The sequence below is a fragment of the Mastigoproctus giganteus genome, chromosome 10 (assembly GCF_048544385.1).
Source record: "Mastigoproctus giganteus isolate SK-2022 chromosome 10, ASM4854438v1, whole genome shotgun sequence".
Taxonomy (NCBI): Eukaryota; Metazoa; Arthropoda; class Arachnida; order Uropygi; family Thelyphonidae; genus Mastigoproctus; species Mastigoproctus giganteus.
In genome coordinates this window covers 177,752,889-177,767,786 of record NC_143584.1, presented here as the reverse complement: position 1 = coordinate 177,767,786, position 14,898 = coordinate 177,752,889, and the positions used below count along the sequence as shown (strand labels likewise).

General features: G+C 37.2%; 1 protein-coding gene across 1 annotated transcript; it reads left to right on the top strand.

Moving 5' to 3' along the window:
• The first annotated feature begins 333 nt into the window (after nucleotides 1-333).
• Nucleotides 334-13,841, top strand: LOC150079572 (putative sodium-dependent multivitamin transporter). The gene is made up of 12 exons (XM_090382219.1): nucleotides 334-802; nucleotides 7,933-7,998; nucleotides 8,112-8,231; nucleotides 8,326-8,480; nucleotides 9,883-10,023; nucleotides 10,364-10,502; nucleotides 10,618-10,825; nucleotides 10,919-11,073; nucleotides 11,165-11,379; nucleotides 11,730-11,827; nucleotides 12,305-12,408; nucleotides 13,605-13,841. Exons 1-12 carry the CDS (start codon nucleotides 461-463, stop codon nucleotides 13,698-13,700), a joined length of 1,839 nt encoding a protein of 612 aa, XP_090238345.1. The 5' UTR covers nucleotides 334-460; the 3' UTR covers nucleotides 13,701-13,841.
• Nucleotides 13,842-14,898: the final 1,057 nt, after the last annotated feature.

The following is a 14,898-nucleotide window of genomic DNA, read 5'->3' as shown; positions in this document are numbered from 1 at the left end:
GATATGTGAGACACTCATATCTTCTGGGTGTTTATACTCACGATACTCACCTCGATTTATTCTTCAAAAATTCTGAAATCTTCTTGGCATATTGTAAAGTTTTACTTTGCCATGCCTATCTAAATATTCCAGTCTACGATTAGGCACGGGCAATGCAAATTTTGCATCGCATTCTACCTATCCATTGAGTTAACAGGAGGTTTCCTGCCTTTGTTCGAAACTATGTAGCCTTGAACGGGGTAACAGCGTAAATATTTAAATCTGATGACGTTCGCATCCAGAAAATTAGCCACTTCACCGTCACTTCCTCATTTCAATCTGCCGTCAAATAGACCTTACTGTTTGGCCGTCTGGGGTTGACGAAGATATATTTTGGAGTGACCTCCGTACCGTTCATTTTTCTAGGAGCCACGGCAAGATTTCGGATGTGGGTCAAGCAATCGAAGAGGAGAAGTTAAAGATGGACGAATTACTAAATCTGGGGATCACCGACTATGTGGTCATCTCAACGATGCTGCTGCTGTCCACTTTTATTGGTATCTACTTCCGTTTCTCTGGAGGGAAACAGAAAACAACGGGGGAGTTTCTTATGGCTGGACGAAATATGTCACCTTTCCCTGTAGCATTCTCTTTGATGGCGACTTTCCAATCGGCTATTGCGATGTTGGGATTCCCTTCCGAAGTTTATCTGTACGGGACTCAGATCTCTGTGAAGAATATGGGTACAGTTATTGGAGGGATGATAGCAGCTCAGCTGTACCTGCCGGTATTCTATCAGATGAAAGTCACCACGGCTTATGAGGTAAGTCCTATAATAAAATGCTTTCTTTTGATTTTCAATTATTTATGAAAATCGTATTTAAAATGCAATCTAACCAACATGGAATTAGTTAGACTGGATTTTAAACCAGCTGGACTTTACTAGGAAGAATAAAGTTAAATGCGTAAATAAAACAAACAAGATTTATTTACAGACTTAAAGTTAAGCAAATGATTATTTCATCCTGCTTTATAAAACGTTTGCATATTCTTTCCTAAGAAATGTATAAAAGCATACGTTTCGTGGTATGGTACTCCACTACTTCTTCAGTGTGTTGTTGCTTCCTTTACGTTGACTTACAGTCTAATTCAGACTGAACGTGGAGGCAACAGTGAGATACCGAACAAGTGGTAGAGAACCACCAAACATGTTTTGTATATATTTCTTGAAGAATAAAATATAAATTTGTTCTAACGTAAGAAGAGGTGCTCCTTTCTTAACTTTATGATTATAGATATCACGCCTGAGGAAAAGGGGACTACAACGGGACTATAACTTCCTCTAGAAGTAAGACACTGTAAATTATTAATAAGATGGTGCGCCCTTCTGTCTACATGTTTATACTGAATCTGTCCCTCTCCTCTTTTCTCATATGTGTCAATCCAGCTATCCTTTTAATGGTCTTACATGTGGAAAGGGCCTCCTAGATGGACTCTATATATACTCTAAAATTGCAAGCACCAAGGACAAACAGATAATAGCGTATTGTGAAAACGGGCAGAAGGTCTACCAATGAATTTTAAGGCTTTATGAGTATTTTTTTAATGTTTGAAGAATATAGGGTATAAAAGAAACATTAAAGGATAAGGGAGACTCCCCCTAGCTCTTTATGAGGAGAGACTTGGGAAACATCTTCATTAATTAGAGAGTAATTGTAAGTTGTTTCATTTATGAGAACTTGAGAGTCTGAAGTTGTATTATTTATGAGATCAGTAAATTGTACAAGAGAAGTAATTTTTCATCCAGATAAGTGAAGTTAGAGGAAACAACAACTACATTAATTAAAACAGCTGGTTTTACTTCGTTCTTCATTAATTTACACTTATAAAGATCATTTTAGAGTACAGGAACACTTCATTGAGAGGTATTCTAGTCTTTGAATGAATCTCAATCAGTTCCTCTGGAGGAACGGTGATTTATTGGTATAATAAGAGATGCGTCTGAGTACTTTTAGCATTTAGATACGAGAGGATGCATTAGGACAGCAAAGTGGCTTTAAGAGTCATATTTAGGACATATGAAGTGATGAAGAGGTTGTTTCTGAAGGGCAAGAACCATTGTTTCTCAAATGAAGCACGTCATCTATTTTGAAGGAAAAGGCTTTAGAGATTATTAGAAGACATCAAGGTTATTAGTAATTGATTTGAATGAGATTTATGAACCTCTTCAGCTTGTTAATGCACCTAATAAATATGGCCTTCACTAAATATTCCTGGGATTTATACATCTCATTTATTAGTTTGTGAAGTTTCTATGCACCCTGAGTTTTTGAAGATTTTTGTAGTTTTTTTTGTTTCTTTTGAAATGGATGGTATTTATGTTTTCAGCAGCTTAAAGAATAGCTTGAGCATTTCCTGTGCAATATTTGAATATTTGTACTTGATTGGTTCCAGAAATGTTAGCGATGAAGAGTTCCTCTCTGGTAAGTGATTCTTCGACCAGATGGTTGCGGTACATCCAATTTTCATTTCACGTGCTTATTTGGTGCGTTGTAGTAGGCTGGGAGTCCTCAGAGAAAAGATGGTCCAGGATGTTATTGACCGTGGAGTCCCAAGAGCAAGTCATTGTGCTTGCACGAGTAATAGTCGAGTGAGTTACTTCCCCTCTGGAGAGATTGTCCGTGGCAATACGGTAAGTATCGTCATGGAAAAGTCTCCATGAGTTGCTATTTCCTGTGATGGAGACTGGGTTCTCCAGGACTCTCTCTCTTCTAATGAGGTTGGCGTATCGATTTCGGCAGTAAACTTCTCCGTAATCGTCAATTTCAGGTTGGGGCATTGAGGCCCTAGCATGCTGGAAATATTTCTGAGAGGAATGGACGGTTGTACGAAGTTGGTCCGCGACAGCAGTGTTGTGAGGCTTCCTTTTTTATGGCTTGGTTGAGCACCAATAAGAGTCTTCGTTAGAGTATTTAGCTGTTCAGCTGCAGAGACAGTAGCTACTTCTTACTTAGAGAGGCTACTTCTTATCCGGAAGTTGTGTTACAATAGTTGAGGTGAAGAGATGAAGATACTGGGAACGAAACGTTGATGATGATGTGACCTGTCTAGTTTTATGTGAAATGTGAAATCACTTTTCATAAAAATTTGAAAAGCGATTTCCAGAAAAAAAATTAGAATTGAGTAATTGGATCTTGAGATAGCTGAACTGGATCAGAAGGCAACCCATTCATCATCTTTATTACTATTCTTCCAGCTTCATTACACTTCTCTCAATGGAGACAGTAATTATGTCCAAAGATTTGTTCATGGTTGCCAATCTAATTACTCGAAAGATGGATGCATCGGAAATAAATGAAATAGTTGCGAACTTTCGAGAAGTGGTAGTTAAAGTCAAACAAGATTAAACTACATTCTGAGGCTACAATCTGCAAACCTTAGACGCCTGAGTGGTATGTTTAAGAGAAACACGTTGAGTTTCTTCAAAACTATTGGAACTCACCTGATGACTTTTGACAGGACAAAGTATACAGAATCCATCACTAAAACACAATCTTCATAAACCTGAAATGTACGCATTCCAAAGACTAACATGGTCGACTTGTTATTTGTTGTAAGGTTTTAAGCGCTTCAGTGACTTAGGCGATATTGAGTGGTATGTAATACGTCTGTAAATTGCGTATGTTCTGAGGTCGATTTTCTGTTTTCTGGACAAAAAAACCGAAGTTCTCGGGAGGAAAAACCATGCTGCTTCGCTTGAGACCGACCAACTCAGACATGTGAAAAAGGCCCATAAAAATTCCGCAAGTTATCGACGGGACTCCAACTCAAGTCTTTTCCACCCGGTGTGGGGAGAAAGCCAATTATACCGACTGTACTACTCACCAGGGCGACATGGTCTGTGTGTGCGTGTGTGGAGAAGACGGTGATTATACCAAAGTTGCGACCCATTGGCGAGAACAAGGAGTGAGAAGGACGGCAATTGGACGAGATTATACATGTGCAAGCAGTGAAATTCCAGCTCCAAGAAATCATAAATTTTTTAAGACTTTTTGTTGTTTTATTAGCATAACTGTCATATTATATTGTACTCTATAAGTAGCTTTATTGTCCTAGTCACGCTTGTTATTTTTATTTTTAATTTAGCTAGAGATTTTGTAGGTTACTACTTAATATAGGAAGAACTGTTGTACGTCCAACTAGATAGCGTAATAAGAATCACTGAGTTTAGGAATCTATTAGATTAGTGTGGTATTGACAATTAATTATAATTAAATTTATTAATCTTATAATTTTCATCGTTAATCAATTGTATTCAAACGGGAATCATGCTCCAGACAAGAGCAGCAAAGCAACGGGCACAAAGTAGCAGAAGTGCTGTAACTCGGGGGACAACCGAAGGGAACGATTCTCCAACGCATCGCAGCCTAAAAAACAATGTGCAACTTGTGAAATGTTTGGAGATATTTCTGGAACAGGACGTGATCTAACCGAGGAGGATGTCTTTGTGCGTGCTAGGTGTAGATTGTCCAGAAATTAGGCGCCAACTCAGCGTTTTGATGGTGTCTGTGAGAGTTTGAAGAATCGGGTAGATGTCCTCGAAGTGGGGAACCCATCAAGCCTTCAGTTGCCCAACTCAACGCTGGAGCTTGCTCTTGTGCATCAGCCAACACAGGCAATCTTAAAGGCAGAATGCACTGGTCAGACAGGAGCTAGTTATTGTCGGTGACTCTATTGTCAGGGAGATTGGTAATATATCATGCAAAAAGGATAGGTGGAATAGGATCAGCGTATGTCTGCCAGAGGCAAAAGTTTATTACGTTATGAAGCAGATATCATATTTTAAGGGCACAAAGGTTGATATTGTTCTACACGTTCGCACTAATGACATTAAGAGTAGGAAATATGTGGATTTATTTAGCAAGTACAGGCCAATGTTGAAAGAAAGTCGTGAGTTAGAGTTAAATTTGAAAGAGTCTTGTCAATTAATTCGGTCCTGCAGAGATTGCGCAAGGCCCACAGGGTAGAATTTTTTCACAGCGTGGTCTGTGCTTGTTAACAGGAGAGACTGCATCTACAGGGATGGGATACACTTAAATAGAAGGGGTACAAGAATATTTGCTGATGCTATCGAGGCAGTGTTAGGTGGGTCGGAAAACTGCTAGCTTGGGGGATACAAGGACTAATAGATTAACAGTAGCCACTGGCAGAGGTGAAAGAGATTCTTGCACTGCTTCTATTAGACGGAGCAGCAGGCTAGAAAGCAAAGTGCTGGGGATTTTAGGGATTGGTGGGAGTCATCATTGAACAAGTAAATATATGGGCTGTGTAAGGGTAACTAATAGTAAACACAAGTAGTGCATATATACTTGCATGTACACCAATGCTAAGAGTATAGTAAATAAATTTGATGAATTTGAAGTGCTGGTCAAGGCATCAAAGGCGGGTATAGTTGGGATATCAGAGACGTGCGTGTCGCACAGATATAAGCAGCGCAGAATTGGAACATGGGAGGTACTAAAAATCTAAGAAATGCACCCAGTCGACATAGATGGACAGTGCAATGTTGAGTCAGTTTGGTGTTACAAAAGCACTGGGAAAGGAAAAATGAGAGCAGGAGTGTGCTACAGGGCTAATGACTCTGATGATTACAATGAACAACTTTACAGAGAAATAGAGTGGGCCAGAAAATCAGATTGTGCAATAATGGGGGATTTTAACTTTCCAGATATTGACTGGAACTTTTTGTGGGTTGTCACTCGCACACCAGCAAGACTTTTGTGGATTTACTGGATGGTTGTTCGAGAGGCAACCAGAGGGACTAATACTCTTGATCTGATTATCAGCGGTGATTAATTGTGCTTTAAGAATTTGAAGATAAAGGAACCACTAGATGGTAATGATCACAGTGTACTAGTGTGAGATTTCTTTAGAGATGTATCTACCAATCAGGGGTATAGTGAAGGGCTTTTGCTTTCGTAAAAGTGACTACAGTGGTCTCAGACAGTTTTTCAATTCTATGCAGTGGGACCAACTGATGATGTTACCAACAGCAAATTCTAAATAGGAAGCATTCAAGGAATTAATCTTGGAGGCTACTAGGCTTTTCATTCCAACTAAGAAATATTGTTCAAGGTTAAAGCCTCAATGGATGTCAGATAAACTAATGGGACTCGTGGCAGAGAAGAAAAATGCATTGGATGCATGTAGATTATGAGGCATCACAGATGCCTATTATAGATATAAGCTAATCTGCAATCAAGTCACAAAGGAGGTTAGGCAAACGAAGGCAGATTATGAGAAATCTTTGGCAAAGGATGCAAAGAAAAACAGCAGACTTCTTTACATATAAACTCTAGAAAGAAGGAGATGAATCAGGTTGGTCCTCTCGATCAACCATTTGTATGAATGTCTATTTGTCCCTATCATGACGTATGTCTCTGGAGCATGGGTGCATAGAACAAGTAAAGTAGTTATGCAAACATATACTTTACAAGCACAGAGATTTGCCTTATTGGGTGTGACCAGGGCATGCAGGACTGTCTCCTCTGAAGCTCTACAAATAATATCACGGAAGATGGCTGTTAGGTATGTTATTTATTGAGTGGTCTATTGTATCATACCAAGAAAAACATAAGAAAGACCATTGTGGGTGTGTCATCTTGCCCAGATGAAAACAAAGTGTATGTGCGATTAGATGTTAAAAGTGAGATGGCACGGATGCTACAAGAATTGATGACTTTATGGCAAAACTCTAATAAAGGCAGGCAAACATTCTTGTTTATGCCTCAGGTAGGAATTTGTGAATAAAAAGAAGACAATTTGGTTTAAATCAAACTTTCCTGATAACTGGACATGGCTCGGCATATAAACTGTTCCAATTTAGATTAAAAGAGCAAGGAACCTGTTCATGTGGACAGGAGGAAACTTTTCAACATATAATGTTGGAGTGTGAAAACTATGTTGATTTAAGATCGACGTCGGAGATGTCTACTGGTGTGGATTTAAAAGAGGCTCTCTGGGTATTGTTCACGGAGAAGATACTGTTTAAGTATTTTAATGACTAGGTAAGTGCTGTGTTTAGAAGGGGGAAACATATTACTAGATAGCAGAAGCCAGTCTCCTCGCAGAAGGGGTGGAAACTTATTTGACTAAGATATATGTTAAAATTTTTATTTAACTAACCGTTTTTAAACTCTGAAATTCTGATATTAAGAAAACGATATGATCCAAGCCATGGATAAGCTTAGGCTTCGGGAATCATTGGATATATGGTATCTTAAATGGAATGCCAACAAGTGTATAATTCATTTTGGGGTTGCTATTCTCCAAGCTGCCATTTTTCTGACCATTCTTGAAGCCTGTTCAAATCACTCTGGAGGAGCACTGCTTAGCACTGATCATTATCGACTTTCCCAAACTACGTCGTCTGCAAATTTTGACATTACTCCCTTTGTCCTTTGTTCTTAATGATAATCAGCAACAGCGGTCCTAGAAATGATCCTTGAGGGATTCCGGATTTGACACCAAACTGAAGATATCCATTGATCACAATCCTTTGTATTCTATCTGTGGGACAGAATACAGAGGATTTTGATCAATGGACACACACAGCTACCCTTCAACCCATCTTAGAATCTTTCCCTTAGTTTCAACATGTTCCAGCTTATACAGTAGCCTCTCATGAGGGACTGAGTCAAATGTCTTCCTAAAATCCAAATGATTTATGTTTAAATTGTTCTCCACATCCAGCTCACGAGTAACTATGTCAAAATAGCTTATCAGTTAGTCAAACATGATTTATTAACAAAAAACATATTGTGTGTCCTTCAGAATGCCATTTCTATCTAAAAAATGATGCCTTGCAATAAATAAAATAAAACAAATTAAAAACAGTGTCATACTTGTTGCATACTTAGATTAAAATTTATTATTATTTTTTTTAAATTTCAGTATCTCGAGCGAAGATTTGGAAGGGGTACCAGGAACGTCACTTCTGTATTTTTTATGATACAGATGGTGAGTTTACTTTAAAAATTCAGAGAGAGTCTATTAAAATGCTTATGAATTTAAAAAGAAAACTGGAAACAACACCAGAAATATCCCCTGATTTTTTTAAAATCTCTTCGTAGATTATGTACATGGCAGTTGTGCTGTATGCTCCAGCTTTAGCTCTAAGCGCAGTGACTGGATTATGGAGGTGGACTTCAATTTTGTCAATCGGTGCGGTGTGCACATTCTATTGCACTTTGGTAAGTTGAATTCCTTCGGTTTTCTTTTGGTTCCATTCTACCGAGTTATTTCAATTGTCCGAAAGGTACATGCACGCGCTTTTTTTTTACTTAGGGAGGGATGAAAGCTGTTCTGTGGACCGATGTTCTGCAATCCTTGCTGATGTACACTGGGATATTTGCCGTCGTAATCAAGGGAACCATGGACGTTGGTGGAATCGGAAGAGTATTGAGGATAGCCGACATGGGGGAGCGAATTGAGTTTTTCAAGTATGTACTGTGACATTTATATATATGAAAATTTTATATTATGTTTTGGTAGAATACTGTCTTCTGTTACCTTCATGGAATAGACATCAAAAGAAAGTTTTCAGGTGGGCGAAATTAGTTGGAGGAAAGATTTTGGCATCAGAGAGTGGAGTTGTTGCTGTTGGAAGGAGAGGGGATCCCATCTCTTTATTCTAATCCACTTATTCTAATTTTATCTAAGAAATATTGGCTTATTGAGTTCTTGGAGAATACTGGTTGATTTATATTTTGTGTAGAATAACCCTTATTTTGAATTACGATTACCAGTAGTGAAATCTTGGAATGAACACGAGACGTTGGGTGAAGTCTGCAATCAACCTACGATCTCGCTAATAAGAAACCTGAATTCGAAATCGCCTGATAACGCGACCATCAAATGGAGAAGCTAAGGTCAAACTTCAGCCTTGTGCTTCCTTTGGCATTGCATATTTCAAAATAAGGAAATGGAACGCATCATATTATCATAGATAACGCCATAAAATGGAGAATGTGATGACAGCTATGCTGAATAGATTGTTTTTGACGAGTGCTGTGAAGCCACCGGAAAGGAAAAATATAAAATTAAAAAAATCCGTTAGCGCCATTTCCTAACCGTTTAAAAGGTCATAAGCAATCATCGACGTGTGGAGTGATTTTTACCATTATATAAATCAACCGAGACTTTATTTATTTATGTATTTGATTGCATCTTTAAACTTGTCTCTTCGTTTATCTTTCTGCCTTTCATATTACTAACTCTGATCCAGTGGCGACTGCTGGATCATTGGTTAATGAAAAGCTGGATTTTTCTCTTTTTCGAAATTTTTTTTGGCAGAATAGATTCTTTTATTGCAACTCAATTACGATTTCTAAGAGATTTTCTCACGAATATAATACACTAAACAATCAGTGATGTTTAAGAAGGTCATGTTGCTTTCATGGGATGTGCATGGTTAGAACTTTTAGGGTATACAGTAATTTTATTAATTTTTAATCTTTGAAAGCAGCTCTAAATCTTTTAGATTCTTTGGCTCTAAATAATAACTTCTCCATGACCATCATTAAAGTGATGTATGATGTTTTTTTTTCCAAAGACCTTGGAGTTCTTTTCACCCCATATTGAAAAGACACGCTGTCCATTGGGATCTTTTACCTTTCATAATCTTGCAAAGGGTTGAACTTTTCGTTGAAGTGCACAGTCCAGATGGAATTTTTTGGTGATGACCACTGTCACTGATTGTCTTTTTTGTATATCTTTTTAATAATGAAATTATTACTGAAATAAAAGTATTTAAGTAAAAATAACAAATTTGTTAATCAAGGTCCCATTTCTAATAAGCAGAATGTTTTATCGTTAAGATACATTATCCGTTTACTTTTATAGCATGGATCCCGATTTTACACTGAGGTACAATTTCTGGAACTGTTTCTTCGGAGGGCTGATATTCAGTCTTAGCACATTTGGATCAAATCAAGCTCAAGTTCAGAGACTGATGACAGTAAAGTCCTTGAAGACATCCAGGACGTAAGTATATTCGTTGCGCAGAGCTGATATGCGTTATATTATCAAAAGCAACCAGAAACTAGGATGTTTCAAAGAACTTTTTAATGGTACAATATTTAATAACGTATCAGCCAATCTTTGGTTGTAATTAAACACTGATCTTTGTAGGTAGACTCGGTACACGTTAAGTACACTCCGACCCAATTTTTTATAAAGGTAAGGGCGTTATTATGGCCCATTTCATAAGAGAAAATATCTAAATTCGAAAAGTATAATTCAAATGTTCAAAAATGAAACGCGTATAATAAAAATGTCATTGTTTGGAGACATTGTGCGCCATTCATTTATATTAAACTTACAGCGCCCTCTATTGGAGCATTCCGCTCATCTGCACGTTGAATCTGTTTAACTGTATGATAGGAATTGTGGTCTATGCCAACGTACACGACTGCGATCCAATGTTGCGCTCCAACATAACTAGAGTTCAATCAAGAGATCAGGTAGGACTCCTTTTCCCATTTATTTTTAATAATAAATAAATTTTAAGAGCGCTAGGCATTACTCTTTGTAATTCCAACATTGGTTCAACATTCGCTTTTTTGGGATCTATTTCAGATCCTCCCTTATTACATCATGAAGACATTTGGTCCTACTCCTGGTTTAGCTGGATTGTGCGTTGCTGGTATTTTCAGTGGTGCTTTGAGTACCATTTCATCCGCGGTAAATTCCCTCACAGCTGTTACCATGGAGGATATTGTACGACGAATACCTGCTTGTCAACACTTGTCTGATGGAAAATCTGCTTTCATTTCCAAAATAATAGGTAAGGACTAGTTCAACAGGACTGCTCAAATCTCATATCTGCCTTAATATTGTATCTGTTCAACTCCTTGTACGTATTTTGTTTTAATCATAGCGCTGTTCTATGGATTGCTTTGTATTCTACTGACAATCGTAGTTGAAAATTTCGCTGGTGTTCTAGAGGCTTCGGGTGTACTATTCGGAATGGTGGCTGGACCTGTTTTAGGGTTGTTTACTCTAGGAATGCTGACCACAAGGACAAACGAAAAGGTAGGGCTGTCTTTGGAAATATAACGAACCATTTCTGAGTAATAAAATCTCTTATTATTAGTAAAGTGATTGAGCGATTCATATATTTCAGTCCGGGATCTTTGGTCTAGTCTTGGGCGTTGCATTCACTGCGTTTATTGGATTTGGATCGACCGTAGCGAAAGCCTTCTTCCCTCCCAGACCACAGTCAATTGAGGGATGTCCAGCTCCTACTAACTCGACATTTGATTACGCGAACATTACACTCGGAGTCTTTCCATCTTCAACTATGGCTGCAGCGTTAGAAACCAAAGGAGAACAGGACAGGTGAGTTGAATTACATCTTATTGGTTGCAACTGTTAGAACATGTAGTCTTCAGTTTTGCTCATTTTGAGATTCATCTACATCTTCGTATGATCTTTATGGACAGCCAAATGACGGGTAAAGATCGACTAAGTGTCCCAAAAGCAAAGTAAACATTATAGTAACGCAGTAGTGCCATCTTCCAAGCACATATTTCATTAACTATTTCCCTTTCTTTCTCGTATATCTAATTGATATCTTCGTATTAGCTAGAAGAATATGACATGCACATAATTTATTTCTTATTGATATCAATTCATTATTTTATTCAATTATCCATCACATGAAGTGTACTGTCATTTTTACCTCTTAGGTACATTTTCCCACTGTACAGAGTTGGATACTCCTGGTTTCCAGTGTTTGGCTTCGTGGTCACTACCTTGTTTGGATACCTGTCCAGTTTCGTTCTAGGTAAGTGGCAATTAGTTGTGGTAGATAAACAAATTATTACATTTCTTTAGCACCAGATAGTGAGTTACGTCGAAGTCTACATTTAAGGAACTGGTGTTAGATATTTGAGGATAAACAAAGGATACTTTTCCTATGCGGCATTACTAGTCTGTACCTGAGACAATGTTGCAGTTTCTCCACAGGGATTGAAACCATTTAGAACAAATTCCACCCTTCATCTCCCAAAACTTTTACATCCAATATTAATGAACTAAATCGTAGTCTGATCATAAAGAAATCACGCATATTTCGCCATCGTAATTTTCGCAGAGATTGTTGAAATGAGGAAATCGTTGAATTAAATTACATCATCTTATCAGATGGGGTGATGGAGTACACATATCGGTCATTGACTTAGCAGCTGTCTAGTCTCAGATGATAAAATACTCCTGTTTATTTATTTCTTTGTTTGTCACATCATTACTTTTGCTTCTTCAGGTGATACGAAAGAGGTTAAAGCCGATCTCATTAGTCCTGTTTTGAGGAAGTTGCACAGACTGTCAGAGAAGTCCAAAGAATCTTGCACAATATCCACTATTCAGGTGAGTACGTTGAAAACTTTAGCTGTTCTCGTATTTTACTTGAAGCTAGTTAAGGAATATTAAATATGAAATGATTAACCATTGATTTCGTCCACTTTCTTTGTATTTCTTGGATAGCAATTTTACGAAATTATTAACCACATTTGTTAACAAACTGGTCGTTTGCGAACTTTAAAGTAAACTTGCCAGCAAGTTAACCTTAGCCAGCAAGGTAAAGTTGTTAATTTGTTAATGTGCAAGTTAAAGTTGATAATTTACCTTACAGTTTAAAGTTGTTAACTTGTACCTTAAAGTTAAGTTGTTAACTTGCAATTTGAAGTTGATAGCTTGACTTCTAAGTTAAACTTCAAAACTTAATTTCCAAGCTATTAACTTGTTAAATTTGTTAACTAAGTTCCTAACTTGTTAAATTTGTTAACTACGTTCCTAGCTTATTAACTTCTTAAGTGGAAGTTGTTAAATTTGTTAACTACGTTCCTAACTTGTTAACTACGTCCCTAACTTTCTAACTTCTCAAGCTGAAGATGCTAACTTGTTAAATTTTCTAACTACGTTCCTAAGTTGTTAACTTGTTAAATTTGATAAGTTCCTAACTTTTTAACTTGCTAAATCTGTTAGCTAAGTTCCTAATTTGTTAACTTCTAAAGTTGAAATTGCTAACTTGTTAAATTTGTTAACTAAGTTACTAACTTGTTAATTTGCTAACTTCTAAGCTGCTAATGTGTTAACGTTAACAGCTTAGATGTTAACGCAGTAACTAAGCTATTAATACGTGAACCTCTTAACCTGTTAACTAAGCTATTAGCTTGTTAACTTGAAAGTTAAAGTTATTTGTTAACTTCTAAGTTAAAGTCGCTAATTTTTAACTTGTAGTTTAAAATTGACTTGCAAGTTAAAGTAATTAATTTGTTGACTTCTAATAAAAGTTGTTAACTTGTAAGTTAATGTTGATGACTTGTTAACTTGCCAATTAAAGTTGCTAACTTTACTTTCAGTTTGCTAACTTGGTAACATGCAAAAGTTAAAACATTGTTAATTTGTTAATGAGCAAAAAGTAAAACGTCGTTAAATTGTTAATCGTTAAGTAGCTAACTGAGTTGTTATATTGCTAACTGAACTACTAACTTGTTAACTTTCCAAGTTTTGTTAAGTGTTTATCAAGTTGAAGTTGCCATTCGGTTGTTTTTCCTTGATAGATGGCTGACGTGAACAAGAAAAAGGATGGAGCGGATGCCATTAAGGACTGCAATGCCGTCCATGAACATTCGTCGAAGAATCAGAACAATGTTTGACGGACAGTGAGAATAGTAACAAATGTGTACAGAATCTTAAATGTTTCGTAAGCGTAATCACGTGTGACTGTCGCCGTACGGACTCGGTTCAAGCGAAGCATATTCGTTGTAAGAATCATCAAATAAATCGCTGGAGTCTTCCGTGTTATGCAGTAAGTCTTTTGTAGAAACAGAACAGTACTTTTAGTTTTTATACGTCACAGGGTTCCACGCATAGTTTGATACGTCACGTGACTGCGATGTTTTAGTATTGAGTGCGTTCGGTTTTGTCATCACCAAACGAGGTTAAGACCCGCTTTTGCGCAGTTTTTATTCCAATATTAACACGAGAGACCAAATTTAGCTTCTGAGTTTTCCCCCATTGGATGATGTCATCTAGTGGTCAAACTTATTTACTAAATTGAAATTTAAAGAAACAATGAACTTTTTGGAGATTACTTTATTCTCCGTTATATCTCTAGGACTTTTTTTTCTTTTAAAGAGAAACAAAAGAAAACTCGATGACTCTTGTATAAATAGATGCCTTTGGACAGCGATGAACTCAGGTATTTCGCAAGTTGGACATCAATCAGCACATGCTGTCTGTTAAATATACAGTGACTTGTTATGACATTATGGTACACTCGATATGATACAATTCTCTAATGGATATATTATAATGCGAGTTAAAATGATATTTCGTTAATTTTTTTCTGTTTACATCCTAGCGAGAATTTATGGTTTCTTCGATCATCTTCCAGAACATAGACAGTACTTCTCCTCGGAATTCTCCATCCTCCATTTGCTTCCTTCATGTCTTTATGACTAATTGATTTATTCTGTGCCTGGAAGATTAAAATATTCCATGTACAAAGTGGAGCAAAATACTGACCTTAAATATACGTTCTTTAGCTTATATAATACAGGAAATACTACAATGCTAAGTTGGTAATACACATGGGCTACATGATACAAACATGAAAGCACTTTCAGGTTGTAGTGGATATTTTCAAGGTGAACAGGTCTTTTATACCTTTATAGAACTTCTGAACAGTCAGTGAGACACAATGGAGCTGATTTGAGGAGTTTTATGCGAAGCCCAGAGAAATCTATACCATGTGCCAGTCGTGAGCTTAACGTGTCAAGTTCAACAGTGTTTAACGTGCTACATCGCCGTCTGAGGATAACCCATACAAGTTTCATCCTGTACAGAAGCTTT